Source organism: Ctenocephalides felis, unplaced genomic scaffold, assembly GCF_003426905.1.
Source record: "Ctenocephalides felis isolate EL2017-DRISC unplaced genomic scaffold, ASM342690v1 CF-g0.4_SCAFFOLD_00845, whole genome shotgun sequence".
NCBI lineage: Eukaryota > Metazoa > Arthropoda > Insecta > Siphonaptera > Pulicidae > Ctenocephalides > Ctenocephalides felis.
In genome coordinates this window covers 9190431-9208436 of record NW_020536999.1, presented here as the reverse complement: position 1 = coordinate 9208436, position 18006 = coordinate 9190431, and the positions used below count along the sequence as shown (strand labels likewise).

Below are 18006 nucleotides of genomic sequence, written 5' to 3'. Positions count from 1 at the left end.
ATTAAAGTAAAGTTCTAAGGATAACTGATGGAAAAGTTTATGAAGATAATTTGTACTGTCTTGCAATGATGAAATAGTTTTTTTTTATTTATTTATTTGTGGCTTTTAATCTTTCGATCATTTTGCCAATGACATAGATATATACATTTATTTACAATTCCAAACTTATAAATCAATCTTAATACTAGTTATATACTTATACATAATTTTGTATATGTCAACATTCAATATTATTGTAAGATATCAACACTTGTGAATTTATGGGGAACACAATTTCTTTGTCCTGTAACATTTTGTACATGGATTTCCTTTGTTTCATATATATTTTACATTTCCAAAAAATATGATCTATCGTTTCTTGTTCTCTACCACACTGGCACATGGGATTTTGTATTCCTATTTTTGCAAGATGGGATTTGCTTCTTGTATGCCCGAATCTCAGTCTTGATATAGTAGAAATAAATTTTCTGTCATCTTTTACCTTTTTAAACCACGTTTTTTGTGTTATCTTCATATTTGTTAGAGCGTATGTTGAGCCCTTATTATTTAAAGATTTTGAAAACTCTCCTTGCCAATTTTTGAAACTCTGCTCTTTACCCAGATAATTTAATTCTAATGCCGGCATTCTTCTCCGTTTATGAAATAGTTTATGACTATAGTTTAAAATGTTTTGGATTATTCATAAATAAATGCACAAATGCAGTTGCTTTGCAATTATATACTGCAAGTTTAAGATTGATTTTTTTTGGTGAGAAAGTAGTGATATAAAATATACTTTAGCTTCATCGGCAACGCTCTTCTATACTTGTTCTTGGTATTGACAATTATGAAAATGTTTATCTATTTGTCGTGCAATCAGATGCATTTTAAATATGAACAAGCAAGGAAGAATGTTATGATAACAGAATATTCGATGATGCAGTTATCATAAGATTCTTCCTTGCTTGTTTATATGTAAAATACGCCTTATCGCACATTTTCATAATTTTCTTTATTAATAAACAAGCAACGCTATTTTATGAGCTCTGTTACGGCAGAATCGCCTCATAAATTTATCTCATAATTGCTAAATTATTTACAAGTGTTTTATATAAATGTTTCTGAAAATTAATTTCAAATGGAACCAAATTTGGTATTTTTTACCAATAAAATGTTTATTTTTTACAGTAGTAGTGAAACACATTTTACCACAAAAATGTAAAAACAAGTGATTTTAATATATACATTTGTGCTGCAAAAAATTAAAAAAAAAACTGTGACTTTTATTAAAAAGTGAATTTTAAAATCTGAGACTATTACTGTGACTTTAACAAAAAGTAAATTTTAAAATCTGAGACAATTACTCTGAGACTTTTACTCTAAAAATGAAGCCTGGTGGTTTAAAATTAAGCCTGGACGAGGGCCAATCGACGTCTGCCCTGACTTTAGAAGAAAAAATTTTTGAATTCAAGTCCGACCCTGACAAATTGGCGGAGGCCACCAAATTCGTTGATGGTGTCATCCGCCAGGCGGAGGTCGAAGCAGGAAAAAGGGCGCTGCAAAACAAACAGGTAAATATAATATATAAAATTATTTTGAAGTAAATATACTCTTCCTAAGCGATTATTCGGATTTTGATAAATCTTTCTGAAGTTTGTTAAGGGAGTTTTTAGGATGTATGTGATTATAAAAATATAGTTGGATTGTGGAAATAAATAGAAAAAAAAATGCAAAAAATTACATGTTATTGTTAGACGTTGAAAATATTTGAGACACTGTTTGGCATTGAAAACAAATGAAAACTGTCATCTGCCAAAAATTTCAATTTACTTATGAGCCTAGACAATATTAGTATATCTTATATATAAAAATGATACGCACAATGTGTTGGTAAGCGCATAACTCAACAACGCCTGGACCAATTTGGCCAATTCTTTTTTTAAAATGTTTTCTACGAGGTTCGCCGTAAGTCCCAGGATGGTTCTTACGGCGAAAAAAAAATCGAATAATTGCCGGGAAAACCCTAAAACAGCCTTTCTCTTTTTCTCATACAAACGTTTTCTAACTAAAACGTGGAATCAATTTTACAAGCACTCACTGTATACTCCTTCCAAACGATCATTCAGATTTTGATAAATCTTTCTGAAGTTTGTTAAGGAAATTTTCTAGGATGTATGTGATTATAAAGTACTGGGATCTTTGTGCAATATTGTAGAAATAAATGAAAAAAATGGCAAAAAACGACATGTCATTGTTTGCATTAAAAAGAAATGAAAACTATCATCAGCCAAAAATTTCAATTTACTTATGAGTCTAGACGATATTAGAATATGTATAAAAATTCAAGGATATTAATAAGAAAAATGTAATGTCTACATTATTATTGCCAAAAAGCAGCTGAGATGTGCAGGAATCAAAATAATATAAAATACAGTATGTGTATGGCAAATTGAATATGCATATGAACAAGATTTGATAAATTAATTCACTTAAAATATAAAAATAAGTAATAATCAGGGCCGGTCCTACCTTGGGGGGCGTCAACACAAAATTCGCATATGAAATTTTCATATAGTTTTTTTAAATATAATTCAAGAAATATATAATTTCTTTGCATCTTTTACTAATCTTTGCACAAAATTATTAAAATACTTTAAAAACTTCACTTTAAAACAACAAATGGGAAAGTAAAGATGAATACATACAATTCGACCCTTACGATATCAATTAGGAGAAGTTTAAGATGTAATTTTGGATATCTTAAATAATAAAAAATTAAATCAAAATAATCCAACATGAAGTACCAGTGTTATAATAATGAAAGACTAGAATTTTTTTGCTCTCTACGATTTGCTCAATAGAACAAACCGCATAAAATGGCCAAAATCAATAAGTAAAATGTTTCTAAAGCCAAATATTAATTAGTGATAATAATTTTAATAATAAACTGTTAAAATAGGAAAAATATAGGGGCACGGGTACGCTAGAAAAAAAAAAATGGCATGCTGGTGCTGATGACTCTAGAAGCGTCCCTGGTAATAATTTATAATAAATTATTGCTAAAAAAATGTAATTTAGATATTATAATTACTAAAAACCAGCTAAAATTTGATACGAAATTATAAAAATTATAGGCAACATTATTGGAGCAATTGGTGGAAAAATCTAGGGTAAAATTGTCAAGTGCATAACTTTTACTGCGTACACTATATATTAATTTTTTCTGAATTTTTTATACAGTTTAAAAGACTTCAATTTCCAATATACTGTGGAGATTGAGACTCATCATTTTATTTAAAGCAGTTCTACATTTAACACCGCTCATATTGATGTACATGTATGCATTTTGGTGTGAAGAGTAATTTAAAAACCAATAATTACTATATTTAGGTATACGGTAAATATTAGTATGGGATATTGAAAAATTGTAGACGTGGGTACAGGACAACGTCTTTCGGGTCATCTAGTATAATAAAATTATAACAGTCATCTCTAATACAATGATTGATTGATGTAATATGTCTTTTCTAACTATTTTATTACCAATTATCGAATTGAATTCCATCTGATGACAACGTTTAAATTAATTACAAACTGTCTACTACGCATTGTCATGTTCATTATTCCGATATAAATTTAATAGTCCCCACACGTACACCATTGTGCCACTAAAATTGTAGTGAAGACTATTAACTGTTAATTAGTAATCTAAATTTCCATTACAAATGGTGTTGCCATATGCGAACTGCCTCGTATCTCTTTATGACTGATAATTAATTTCACAAATTGCCATTGGAATGATAATGATAATTTATAGACACGATAAAATTTAATAACTAAACTAGGTATAAATGGTATTTTGCCCTAAATAATTGACTTAATAAGAAATAAATATATTAATATATGAGTGATTTAAAAATATACCGAAATATATTGAAGATTTTTTACAATCGCGGCCAAAATTTAATTATTATCGTAAGCCTATAATATTTTAGTATGTTTATTGAAATCAGGAACTCTATTGTCATACAAAGTTACACTAAAATTGCAATTTTTTTTATAAAACCCACGAGCTTTTCTAACTACGTTAGTTTATTTTTTCTTAAGGTGATTAATTTTGTTCACATTTTGTTCTCAAAACAGAACAGTTTTAAATTAATTTATATTTTATTTTGATGTATTCTGTTAAATATTTAAATTATATATATAATTAATTAATATATAATACATATTAATTAAGTATTTCTTTGTTTTCAGGATTCTTCTAAAACCGGTATACAAGGTAAGCCACAATTTAAAATTTCTTAATTTTCGCAAATTTATAGTTTCATAAAAGTATCTGAAAATATATATTTTTTTAAATTTATTGACCATTGATAAATTTTATTAGCCTAAATTGATATGAATTTATATTAACTTGCCGAAGAAGAGTGTTTATTTTCACGAAAAAATTCGAATTGCTAATTTTATGTTTTCTAGACGTTTCAAGTCATTTTGAATCGACTGAGACCAAATTTGGAAAATGTATGTGTGTGTGTGTGAATAGAATTTTTGACCTTAAATCGACGGTTTCTCAAAAACGGCTGGACCGATTTCAAAAATTTGAAATTCATTCGATGTATCTCGATGAGGACTAGCGTTTATCAAATTTTGTGCGACGATCAGCTAAGCCATTTATTTGTAAAAAGCAGAAAAGTGAAAAAAATTTCATCTACGCTTTAGCTCTAAATTCTGACTCGATTTAAAAAAATCAAAAACTTTTCGAAAGATATTGGTTGGGAATGATACTGATTAATTTAGGGTAAAAATCTACTTCGCCGTTTTCTTGTAATTAACTGTTGCAGAAAAAAAATTGACAATTTTTATGAATCTGTTTAACCATTCCTTAATATTTAAAATAAAATCGTTAACTATTCCCAAATCACGTTTCTACTTTTCTTTCCCAAGATTTTAATTCATATTTAAATTACATTTTCTCCAACTCTCATGAATCTTTTCTTCCGTAGCTTTGTAGACTTAATGAAATCTTATTTTATGAAAAAGAATAATTTTATATCAAGAGTTGAATTTATTATAGAACTTGTATAAATCTTTTCCATCTTCTGACTTTCGCAGAATTTTCATTCCTTTAAAAAGATTCGAGCACTTGCAGTAAATTGAGAGAGGGATGTAATTTATGTTCGAGGGAGGAGAAAAGTTGAATTGCTCCATTAAAAAAAACTATTATGGTAGTTGGGAATATCTAAATTCTTATTGGTTAAGTTCATTATTTACATATATCGAAAATTTGTGCAACTTGCTTTAAGGCAAAATGCTAACTACACCTAGTTACATAACTTATTTTTAACAATGTCTGGTATACTAATAAACTTGAAGAAAAAACTTAACTCATTGTAAAAAAATATTGGATATAAATAATTTTATAAATTTTGTTTGACGCACGCCCTAATTTTGTATAATTTAAATAAAATTATTATAAATAATTCTTTCACAAAATAATATTGTAACCCTCAGTGCACGTGTCAAATTGTTCCAATATGTCATCGTTTTTTTGGGGTCTGTATAAACAACCTTCGATAGCTCAGTTGGTAGAGCGGTGGACTGTAGAATGTAAACAAATGCCGAAATCCATAGGTCGCTGGTTCAAATCCGGCTCGAAGGATTTTTTTTTATTTCTAAAATCTATCTAAACTAAATTAAAATTTATTCATTAGATAGTTTATTTATATATTAATCATTATTTGTTGTATATTACGCTTATCTATTTGTAATAATGATACTGGAGACAAAAGAAAATTTTGTTGCAAATATTTTGACTCATTGCCCAGAAAGTGTTAACGCGTATTTATTTTTTGTAGCGGTAATGTGTTCTGTAAGCACAGTTTTAAATTATCTAGGATTTTTTAAATTATTTTTGTGTTGTCGTAATTTTTTATAAAGTTCTGGCTCGTTTCTCCTATATAAATTCAATAGCAATCTAGGCAATTAATTTTATAGACGAGATTTCTAAGTCATTCTATGTTAAAAGAGGTTTTTGTTTCATTAAAATTAGAACTTATTATTGGAGTTAATAAAATTAATTGCGAGAATTAAAAAAATAATAATAAATAAAAATATTAAAAATAATATATATATATATATATATATATATATATATATTTACGTAACAGGTCGTCACTCTGTATGTGACGGGAAACGGACGGAAAAACGTGGAAAACAGACACATTTCGTATATGTTATGACAGATTTGTTTTTAAAATAAAAAACCTTGTAGAATTGTAAAACAGCGTTGTATAATCAAAACACAAATGCAAACGACAGCTTATGTATTATATAAAGCAAAGTACATCCGGAAATTTCAATTATGAAAATCATTTCAATTTGTATAAAGTTTATATGTATACGTGCGTATGACTAGAGGCATCGAAAATATTGTATTAAATATTTCACCAGTAAAAAAAAATGAACAGCTATTTGTGTTGAATAAAAAATTTAATAACTGCAAACTACTAGACTGAAATGTTATAAGGGGGCTAAAATCTCTATTTTGTGTTTTAAAGCGTTAATATGTTGTGTACGCATAGTTTTAAATTTTCTAGGATTCTTTAAATCTTTTTTGTGTTGTATATTTTCATATAATTCTGACATGTTTCTCCTATATGTATTATATTGCAATCTAGGCTAATTTATTTAAAAGACGAGATTATTAAATCGTTCGATGTTAAAAGAGGTTAGTTTACGATACTAATTTTACTTGAACAAAAACTCCTTTTAACATAAAGCGTGTTAGAAATCTCATCTATAAAATTAATTGCCTAGATTGCGAATGAATTTATATACGAAAAATAAGACAAATTTAATTAATCAAACACAAAAATAATTTAAAAACCCTAGACAATTTAAAACTATGCTTGCAGAACACATTAACATTTTAATACACAAAATAGATTTTTTTAATGCTATATTACTACACTTTGAAGAAAATTTATACAAGAGAAGAATTTACGAGGGATTTTAATTAAACATTTATAACGATAGAACTATAAATAAAAAAAATGGAATCAACAAACATTCTTTATCTAGAAGATAGTGTTTCCAAATTCCTTGCAAAAAATTAAAAATGTGCAAAAAAATTTACAATTAGTTCCACACATGTTAGAGTTTTGTTAAAAATATTTTTTTAAAAAAATCTTTTCTTAGATATGTCTCCAACTAGTTACATATAACACAAATATATGCACATTTTTTTGCGATTATTTATTAGTATAATTGTGAAAAACACCTATCCCCCGTTTTACACGGTACTCGTTTTACACGTTTTCGTTCTTACGCGGTTTTTGAAAATAACTTTTTTTAAAGAAATTTATTAATTTATATTTACATGAAATGCTAAACATTACATAGTTTAGTGCATTACCATATCCTCATATCATGGATAATTGAATTTTTTTATTTTTAACAATAAAATTAGCAAACTGTAAGTACTTTTACTCTATATAATTTATCAATCTCAATTGAATTTATATTTTATTTTTAGTTTCCACTGAATGAAGCCTAGGATTATACCCGAAACATTTGGATTGTGACTAGAGCAATATATGTTTTTTTTTACTGATTTTTGGTTAATATATTTATTTATAGATTAGGGTGGTCCGTAATATGGATATTTTTAAATTTCTTTGCTAACAGGGGCTAAAATGCTTCCAAATTGATAAAAAAATCTTCTGAAAGTTTTAGCTTTTAATATAAACTTTGGGATAGTCTGCACTCCATCCAAAGAGTCTTGATTCTTTTTCCTAAGTGAATACTTATTTTATAAAACATATCAATTTTTGTTGTAATTTTTTTTAATTTATGATCAAAATAAGCAAATGCAATGTTATTCTCACAATTTTGATTGACTAGTCGCTAAGTTATCAACCTCTGAAAAACAAATGGAATTTTAGCAATGTTATCTCCATAAGAAACTTTGGTTGGAGTGCGGACTTTCTGTGCGGAAGTTTATATTAAGAGCTAAAACAATTTTTTTTTCATTAATTTGAAAGCATTTGAGCAAGAAATATGTATATTAAGGACTATCCTAATATATATGTCTATTTCTAATATATATTCGAATTAATTCTTACCTTTTTCTCCAGGTCGCCGCCAAAGTGAGTCCAAGGTGGCCCAGCGAGTGGTCACCAGAGCCCGAGGCGTTGTCGTCCGCTGGTTCGAGAACATTTGCAACTGCACGCACACGGCTATCAACAAAAGGGCCTTCTTCAAAATCAGGAACAACTCTGCACCTCCTGCATCTTCTACTACTTCTCAGCAAGAGAACAAGGGAAACAATGGTTCTTCGCAGAAATAAAAAAATGATAATAGGGTTAAGTGGATTGGATGAAAGATGAGGTAGCTCAAATCCTGATTTTATTTTTATTTTTGCTAAATTTAACAATCAAATTATAATACAATCTATAAGTTAAAAGTTATAGTATTGAAAATCAAAATCAAGAAGAAAAAAAAGTAGAAGAAAAACCCGACTTAACGGTCGGGTTTTTTTTCGAAAAGAATAGAATCTGAATAAGAAGATTAAGGAAAGTATTTTTTGTTTAGATATTCTAAAACCGTATTATCTAATGTTCTGGAGCTGATACAACATGAGCGTTGGACGTAATGATTTTAATTATAATTTAAATATTAAATAATTGCTTTAATTTAAACCATATATTGATTGAAAATGAGTGGACGTCAAAGGTTTTTTTGATATCAACAACATAAAAAGTTTGATTTAAAAATTGAAACAACATATAGGTTATGTTCGAAAAAAACATTTTTTTTAAAATTGTGTGCAATAAGACATATAAGTTCAAAATATAACTAACCAAACTCATATAACTCCACACAATGAAGATGAATAACTTTTTTAACATTTATTTTAGTTTAAAAAAAAAAAATGTTAATATGAAGTTAGATGCTTTCAAACTGTCAAACTGTCAAAGTTAAATTAGTTTTTTTAATAATAAGAATTTAACAGCTTTTCAATTAAAACTAATTTAATTATAATCAAAATGCATTTTAGATTTAATTAAACCAGCACAAATATATCACTAATAATTTTAAATTTTAAATTCAATTATTTATTTATTTAAAATACGTTAAGACGTCAACGTTTGTTTTCTGGCAACACTACAATAATAATTAAGACTTGATTTTTATAAAAGTTGATTTTTTAAATTCTTTTTAAAACAAGCGAAATAAGTATTATTATTATTATAAGTAAGTATTTACAAATACAGTAATTACTGTAGTTTTTCCACAAAAATATTAATCAATTTAATTTAGTTTTTATCCAAATTATTTCAAAGATGGCCGCCTTCGAAATGTCAAACTTTTTAAGTTTTTTGAATAACATAATATTTTATAATTAAAGGCGTTTTATATGTAATTAAAGATGAATTCAAGTTATAAATACTTAATGTGTTCAAAATTTAATTATATTGATTAATTCTAAATAAAAATTATTCAAAATACATTAAGTTGACGTCAACATAAAGTCTAATTTTAAATAAATTAAAAACTATTTTTTTTATTCAAATACAACAAATAGGTATAAAGAAATAATTTAATGAGCACAAATAATTTAAATCAATAAAAATAAACTAATTTTGTAATTCAAAACTTTAAATAATTTAATTAAATTTTTTATCCAATTTAATCTGAAGTTAGTTGCGATCCTTAACAGTCAATCTCAAATTAAGTTTTCTTTAAAATAAAATATAAATACACAATTTAAAGCATTTTAGATATAATTTGGGTTACAAATATGTGTTCAATGATGCATTATCGTTAAGAGTGATAAATATAATTAAAAACTATTATTAAATTGGGATTAAATCCAAAAATAAGTATGAAAGAATTCAATCAAGGTGCTGTTGATAATTTTGATATAATTTGTTAAAAAAAGTGGAAAACAAGAATTTTGAAGAAGTTCTGAAAATAAATTTGGAATTCTGGTACACATTTTAAGGTAAATACAGTTATACTAAAACCTCTTTAAAATTTATAAAATATTTTTCACGGTTAAAAAACATAACCTAACTTTTGTATAGAGCAAATTCATTTTGTCGTTAAAGATATTTTATACGGTTTCGCATACATTTTGTTAAACATTTTGTTAAAATGTTTTTTTATCCAGCATATTTTATAAATATTTTAACCTTTTCCCCCAATATGTGATTTAACCAGGGTAGCTTTAAAGTTCATGAAAAAGTGATTGTATATGTTTCATTCGTTGTAAAATAACTATTAGTATGATGTTTGATAAATGTTAGAAGAGATGTATATAGACATATAAAATTAATCGAGTATTATTTAAAAATGTAACCGAAAAATCAGTTTCAAAATTGTTATTGCTATATTTTTGTCTTCAATAAGTTTTGGGACCAACTTGTATAATTTAATCAAAATTGTAAATTATTTATTTAAATTATTTGGAAATCACATTGCATCTAGATTTAAAAAGTGGAAACTCCAGTATAAAATAAATTATTGTCTTGTTTAATATAAATTACTAATTAAATTTATTATTTTTGAAGATGTGATTTTGCATGCCACCTTTTCTGGTATTTTTTACCACAATTTAAGACCTTTTTGTTTGCAAATTGTGGTCTTTAATAATCTATTATTACTGTAACTGTTAAGGACCCCTAAATGTGTAAAAACCTTTCGCTGTTCTTATTAAATGTATGACAATCTTCAAAATGAGCAATTAATTTATAAATATATAAACTATCTAACAAATAGTTTTACCTATTCAAAAAAATCTATGTCTAAGAAGCATAGAAAAATGTGTTCTGTAACATATTTATGTATATATAATAATATATTGTAATAAATGTATCGATGAATGTATAAAGATTTTAATAATATTATTAATTTTATTATTTAAGTATTTGACCATATCGTTCTATTGTTTTGCACAACGCAATTTCAAAATGTTCTGTCAAAATTCAAAATAAATTCCTAGGAGATTTATTCTCCTAAATAAAATTGGTTAAATTTCCTACAAATTATTTTTAGAGTGATAAAATGATAAAGGAGTTTGCAAGTGGAATGCCAATTGACCAAAATTTGGTCTTAACAAATTATACCAAATAAACTGATAAAGGAATCTTTATTACAAAATTTGGCAGTCATCAAGATGATACCTAAAACTGGTAAGTTGTAAAATAATAATAGTTTTTATTTGTTAAATGTTGGTCTTTAGCATCATTTGTTATTGGTCAATATAATAAAATTTTGAACAATTTGTTAGCTAATACTTTAGATCCTTATTATGTACTTGTAACAACCCTTAGGACTTTTTAAAACCTATTCAGGATATATAGAAATTTTCTAGTTAGAAGTAAATATTTTTTAACTTCCTGTAGGGTATGTTATAGTAATCGCAAAAAAAATCGAAAATGAAAATTTTTATATATATTTACGTTTCAGAAGTTTCTGAACATTTTGGCATACTTTAGATAAAATGAATGTATGTGTGTGCGTGTGTGTGTGTGCGGATACAAATTTTCGTGGACGATTATGCGAACACGGATCAACCGATTTGAATAATTCAAAAACATTCGATTCCTACTGATAAGGAGACGTGCTGATTAGTTTTTGGCAAAGGCAAAATTGTATTTCAGTTTTTGATATAAGGGAGCGTCCAAGTTAAATAATTCAAAAACATTTTACTTGTATTGACGAAATAAACAACTCGCGAAATTTTTGTAAAGGCAGGTCCAGTATCTCCGTAGATTCAATAAAAAAAGTAAAAAACTTTACACATTTTTACTCCAAATTGCTTAAAAAAAATGTTCAAAATTTAAAAAAAAGCAAAATACTAAAAAAATCAAAAATTTCAAGAAAGTCATTTTTTTTTCAATAATTTCAAAATTTCTCAAAAATCTGATTTTTTTAGTTATTTTTAATATATTTAGTTTTCGGTACGAGAAGTTCCAGCAATTTGCTTTAAGGCCCTATGTCATACTTAATTTAGTTAAAATTTATACTTGAAACCAAAAATAAGACTGCTAACCAAAAATAACTCATCCTGGAGTTACCAAACCATTTTTAAAAACTATTTTTTTATTTGTATAGTATTGATAAAACCAATGTAAAGTTTCAAACTATGTATTTCTCTTCAACTAATTATCAAAATAAATTTTCAGGTTTCAGGTTGGCCCTAGTCCAGGCAAAAACTGTCCAGGACAAACGAACCAACGTCAATGCAGCAGCTCAGGCAGTTCGCATCGCAAGAAAAAGAGGCGCCAGGGTCGCTGCCCTTCCTGAGTGCTTCAGTTGCCCATACGATCCTAGTAAGATAATCAGGGCAAATCTGCCTCAAAAAATAGCATTATTATGGCAACGCTATCTTATGCTTGTTTATTATTGGCGAATCTTTCATCTGAATTTAACATATAAACAAATAAAGAATAATGTTATGATAACAGAATTTTAGATGGTGCAGTTATCATAAGATTTTTCCTTGCTTGTTTATATGTAAAATACGCCTGATCGTACGTTAGACATTTTTACAGTTTCACGAACAAACAACAAGTATAAGATAGTGTTGGCATGACAATGCTACTCATAGATAGTGATGCTACTTAATGAGGAAGAATTGACGGAAAGGACTTTTTGGTTTATTCTAGGATAAAAAATAATAAGTTGTTGATAGAGATCAAGTTTATCTATTAGTATTCATTGCAATTATTCATCAGTATATATTCCTTCCATAGGTCATTTTTCTCAGTATGCAGAACGTATTCCAGAAGGCCAGACCAGCCAAAGTTTAAGCAGCATTGCTCGTGAAAGTGAAATTTATTTGGTGGCAGGAACTATACCAGAATTAGGAGCTGATAATAAATTGTACAATTCTTGCACAGTTTGGTCGCCGAAAGGAGAACTTATTGCTACACACCGGAAAGTAAATAGAAAAATTCTTTCTTAAACTATTTTGCAGATTTTTTTTTGACTTTGCTCGCTATTACATTTATAATTTAAATAACGTTAAGCATTATATAAATATTGAATAAATAAATTAACAAATAAGTTTTTCTTTTATTTTTTCAGTTGCATCTATATGATATCGACATTCCAGGACAGATACCAGTCAAAGAATCATCGATTTTATCAGCAGGACAGACTTTGACGACGTTTGATGTCGATGGAATTTGCAAAATCGGAATTGGCATTTGTTTTGACGTCAGATTTGCTGAAATGGCTCAACTTTATAGAGACTTGGGTATAATAACACTTGTATTTATTATTTATTTACCTGACAATTCTGTCTCATAAAATAGCATTGTCATGGCATTGCTATATTATATGATTATTGTTTGTTAGTGAAACTGTGAAAATGTCTAACTATTTGCTGGGCGATCGCAGAAACGTTTTTGGACTAGACCAAAAAAAAATTGGAAGACACCAGCAATTTAATTTGACTGCAGATAGTCCATAAATTGATTCTTTTTTGATAGACAAAATAGACAATTTAATTAGACTTGGTTTGGATATACAAGGGGGTTGCTATTAATCAGATTTTCACTGGGGTTTTTACATTTTGATTGCAAATTTTGAAATAATAAAGATTTTTACATAATGTTACAAGGCTACGCTCCAACTTTTATACATTATGCTACTGAATCATACTGAATACTGTCAAAATGCCACGTATTTGCTGCGCATTCAGGCGTTTTACACATATACTGCAACGTAACTCTATTACGTCACTATGTTATGAAGCTGAGTTAGAAAGACCTGTATTCTAAGATCTTTTTTTGACATTTTTGCGGTTTCTAGGTTACGCCTCACTGCACAACAGCCACATGATTTTGTCAATATTTAGAAAGAATTTGTATGGAAAGTTCTTCATAACATAGCCTTGCCATAACATTGGTCTGTTATGCGACGGAATCGGTCCCTATGTCTACAAACTCTTAACTCAAGACAATATATTTGACGACTCTATAAATCACTCGTTGTACTTTTAAATTTGATTGTTTATCTGGTCTGAGACCAGTTCTCCTTAAATTAGTTCAATTTTAAATCAAAAGTTACATCTTATAGAATATTTGGTCCAAGTCATCAATGAACCTCTTTAGCACTAATTAAGGGGCAAATTTTTCAATAGAATAGCCGATAACATAGCGTTGTTATGGCAACGATATCTTATCCTTCTTTCTTGGTCATAAAACCTGTAAAAATGCTATTTATTTGCTGTGCGGTCAGGCGTATTTTACAACCTAGCAAGATTGTTATCATAAATGTTAATACGGTTTTATATGCAAAATCGGAAAAATATTTTTGGAAAGACAGATTTTACAGCTGTTCAGATAATGAGATTATATCGCCGGCGAAAAAGCAAAAAAAATACAACCAGTCAATGAATGTATGTTAATTTTAATTACTTGAAGTTCTTCAAACACAATTATTACATGATGAGTGAAATTGCGAAAACAATATTTGTTCAGGCGTTGTTTAACATAACCCACTGTGTGAACGAATATTATAGAATTTATTAATCAGCAATTACTTCATTTCTCTAATGAAGGTTCATTTCTAAATGCTAATTACAATGACAAACCGATCGTGTCATATTTGAATTACGACTTTAATTACATTATTGTTTTTAAATATTATACATATTTTTAATGCTGTTATAAATATATAATTTATAATTTATCATTATATAAATGTGTATAATGGACTGACACTAATAAATGTGTGCATCACGAGTGTTACCATATTACGAATAAACATTATTCGAAATTGTTATATGATGTATTTAATTTTACTTAAATGCCATCTTGTACAGTAGGAAATAAGTTTTACTTCAATTCTCTCACTCTTTTTTTAATATCCTTTATTATCCTTTATCCAGGTTGCCAAATGCTGATTTACCCTGGAACCTTTAACATGACCACCGGCCCTTTGCACTGGAGACTTTTGCATAGGGCTCGTTCAGTCGACAACCAGGTGTACGTGGCAGCGGTGTCTCCTGCAAGGGACACAGGAGCCCCTTACATTGCATACGGGTACTCCATGGTCGTGGACCCCTGGGGTAGGGTTATCAAATGCGCGGGGGTGGATGACGAGATAATACATGCTGATATAGGTAAATAGGATAGAAGATACATGTATATATATATATATATATATATGTATATATATATATATATATATATATTAGTGATGTAACGAATGTTGGATTTTTCACATTCGCGAATGCGAATGCGAATGCGAGTATTCATCTTCAATATTCGCGAATGCGAATGCGAATGCGAATGCTAAATTTCAAATAAAGCGCGCGCAAAATGTTTGACATTTCAAATGTAAAACGATAGCAACACATTTTTACCACTCTAATGTAGCTCAAGATGAACTTGCTAATCTACAAGAAACACGGTACAAATCGAAATTTTTCAAAAATCCTTCAACCAAAGATCAGGTCGTGAAAAATATTTTGGATTTAATTGGAAATGAGGACTTAAGCTTTCCTTCATGTTCAAATTCAAAGCGTCCTGAAATGACTAATCAGGTTAAGGAAAACTTTGGCTCCAGTGCCAGTCTTTCAGAAAAATCTGTATCACTAAAAGAAACTATGAAAATGATGATGGACTCAAGTGAAAGCGAGGAAGAATTAGAAAATGAAAACTTTTATTTTTAAAATTTAACATTCCTTTACTTCAATTTAATTACTAAGAATTTAAAGTTACAGCGAGTTTAATTATTTAATAGTCAACTGTGTCAACTTGTTATTAGCAAAACTATAATTGTGTAGTTTATATTTTATTATTTTTAATTCATAGAAAGAGAAAATTAGTGAAAAAATGTGCAATTGAAACCAAATGTTAACATTATGAATATTACAACTTTACTTTTGTTTTAAATAGAAATAAATATTATTTTTTTATTGTAAAAAGCTTATTTACAAATAGTCAAGTATTCATTATTTAATTTTTTAAGTTTATATTTCATTATCATATTTAATTCTTAGAAAATATATAGTGGAATGGAAAAATCAATAAGTATGATTAAATAAAAATATACAAATCTTATCAGTTGTGTTATCATTTCATATGCAACTATATAATAATTTCCTTTTTGTTTGTTAAATATATTCGCTAAATATTCGCATCGTTTTTTGCGAATAGGAATGCGAATGCGAATATCGAAAAATATGCGAATATTCGCGAATGCGAATGCGAATGCGAACATTCGTTACATCACTAATATATATATATATATATATATATATATATGTACTAGCAAACCCGAGGAACTCCGTTTCGCCACCAGATGGTTTCGTGAGAAAGATGAAGACATTTTTTGTTTGTTTTATATTTGAAAAGGAAAAATTGGTTTTATTATACAACAGTAATGAATTTATTTCAATTACAAAAATGAAGTGTTTTTTAGTTGAACTTCTCTAAGTAAATGAAAGTGAATCTGCAAATTATCCGTTTCACTGAAGTGCTCTTTGGTAAACCACATTTTTTGTTTTTTGGTCTGACGTTAACACAAACAAAGCGGATGGTTTTCCAACTAGTGAACAGGCAACGTATAACTGCCCTTGTGAAAAACAATGATTTTCTAAATAATCTATTTGAAATTTATCCCGCAAACACAAAGCTATTGGCCTTGCGACTTGTTAATTGTCATTGCGAACGCAAGGCAAACTGGAAATTGAAATCGTTTGAAGTCAAACGGAAGACAAGTCGGAATCATTGGTATGTCACCAAATCGCCAGCAATTTTTGATTGAATGGTAAAATTCAGTACGTGTACATCATATTTCTTTGCGGCAAGAATTGCTCGTTGACTTAATTGCAAGCATAATTCTGATAATTCTCACTAATGTCATTACTCGAATTTTTAATTGCGTTGCGTAAAGTTCCAGCAATTTGCATTAAGGCACGATGCCATGCACCTTTCCAACGAATTCAAAATTGTCGAAATCGGTTTGTGCGTTCTGGAGTTATATCGTCAGTAAGGAAACCCCGACTTATTTTTATATATATGTAGATATATATATATATATATATATATATATATATATATATATATATACTAGATGACCCGACAGACGTTGTCCTGTACCCACGTCTACAATTCAAAAGTTCCAAATTGTTTTAAAAGTTCCAAAGTGGTTTTTGGTAATTTTAGCCATTTATTTCTACAATATTACTATAGTTTTATCGTTCAATAAATCTTGAAAATTTTCTTTGACAAACTCCAAAAAGAATTATTAAAATCCGAATAACATATTAGGAGAAGTATCAAATCATACACCCGTACAGAAGAATTTTATATATAAGATATATATTAATATTAATTATTCTGTTTTTTTTTAGATTTGAAAACAGTGGAAGATTTTCGAAACAAGGTACCAGTTTACAAACAACGAAGAACAGATGTTTATGAAACAATTCTGAAACAAACAGTTAAAACAAGTTAAATAACAATAATTGACAATGGACAATTATGGGACAATTGATTTATTGTATTGTGTGCTGTAACATCAAACTTTTAATAACAATTGGTAGTGTAAAATTAAACAATTCAATTGTCAAATTGCGAAGCATTTGCGAATAAGATAGTCTGTATACTATAAGAACAAGAGATGTCATTTCAAAAAAGTTGTGGTTATAAAAACTATGTGTTAATTATTATATTGTTATTAACTGAACTACTTGTTAAAATTTTCTATTATTGGTTTTGCATTTTGAAGTTTATAATAAATATCCTACGTTTATATTAATTATTTATTTAGTGATATTTTATATAAAGCGGTCTTAACAAATTTAGTAAAGTATTATAGACCCACAAAAAGTGGTTTAAATATAAAAATCCAGTGCAGTTGGGAATAATGTGCAACAAGTTTAGGACCGTGTCTTTTCTAAGAGCAAGTTTGTGCAAAATAACATACTTACAGGTATTAAAAATCTGTATAAATGACGTCAATTGAAAATTTTATATCAATCCAATTTGTCTCTTTTAC

The 18006-nt window shown here is 27.9% G+C and overlaps 2 protein-coding genes and 1 non-coding gene across 3 annotated transcripts; all 3 read left to right on the top strand.

Annotated features, from left to right (window-relative positions):
• The first annotated feature begins 1364 nt into the window (after nt 1–1364).
• LOC113372674 lies at nt 1365–8396 on the top strand. Its single transcript, XM_026613030.1, has 3 exons — nt 1365–1550; nt 4237–4261; nt 8118–8396. Exons 1-3 carry the CDS (start codon nt 1365–1367, stop codon nt 8327–8329), a joined length of 423 nt encoding a protein of 140 aa, XP_026468815.1. The 3' UTR covers nt 8330–8396.
• Nucleotides 5550–5641, top strand: Trnay-gua. Its single transcript is given in 2 exon segments — nt 5550–5586; nt 5606–5641. It is a non-coding gene; the product is annotated as a tRNA-Tyr (tRNA).
• A 2765-nt stretch (nt 8397–11161) lies between the features above and the next one.
• LOC113372663 (omega-amidase NIT2-like) lies at nt 11162–17463 on the top strand. Its single transcript, XM_026613018.1, has 6 exons — nt 11162–11177; nt 12174–12320; nt 12744–12931; nt 13078–13249; nt 14888–15121; nt 17360–17463. The coding sequence occupies exons 1-6, from the start codon at nt 11162–11164 to the stop codon at nt 17461–17463; spliced, it is 861 nt and encodes a 286-aa protein (XP_026468803.1).
• Nucleotides 17464–18006: the final 543 nt, after the last annotated feature.

Coding starts and splice junctions, on each gene's coding strand:
- LOC113372674 (XM_026613030.1), top strand. CDS start 1,365: ATGAAGCCTGGTGGTTTAAAATTAAGCCTGGACGAGGGCCAATCGACG. Junction 1,551..4,236: donor GGGCGCTGCAAAACAAACAG/GTAAATATAATA, acceptor CTTTGTTTTCAG/GATTCTTCTAAAACCGGTAT. Junction 4,262..8,117: donor TTCTAAAACCGGTATACAAG/GTAAGCCACAAT, acceptor CTTTTTCTCCAG/GTCGCCGCCAAAGTGAGTCC.
- LOC113372663 (XM_026613018.1), top strand. Junction 12,321..12,743: donor CAGTTGCCCATACGATCCTA/GTAAGATAATCA, acceptor TTCCTTCCATAG/GTCATTTTTCTCAGTATGCA. Junction 15,122..17,359: donor GATAATACATGCTGATATAG/GTAAATAGGATA, acceptor GTTTTTTTTTAG/ATTTGAAAACAGTGGAAGAT.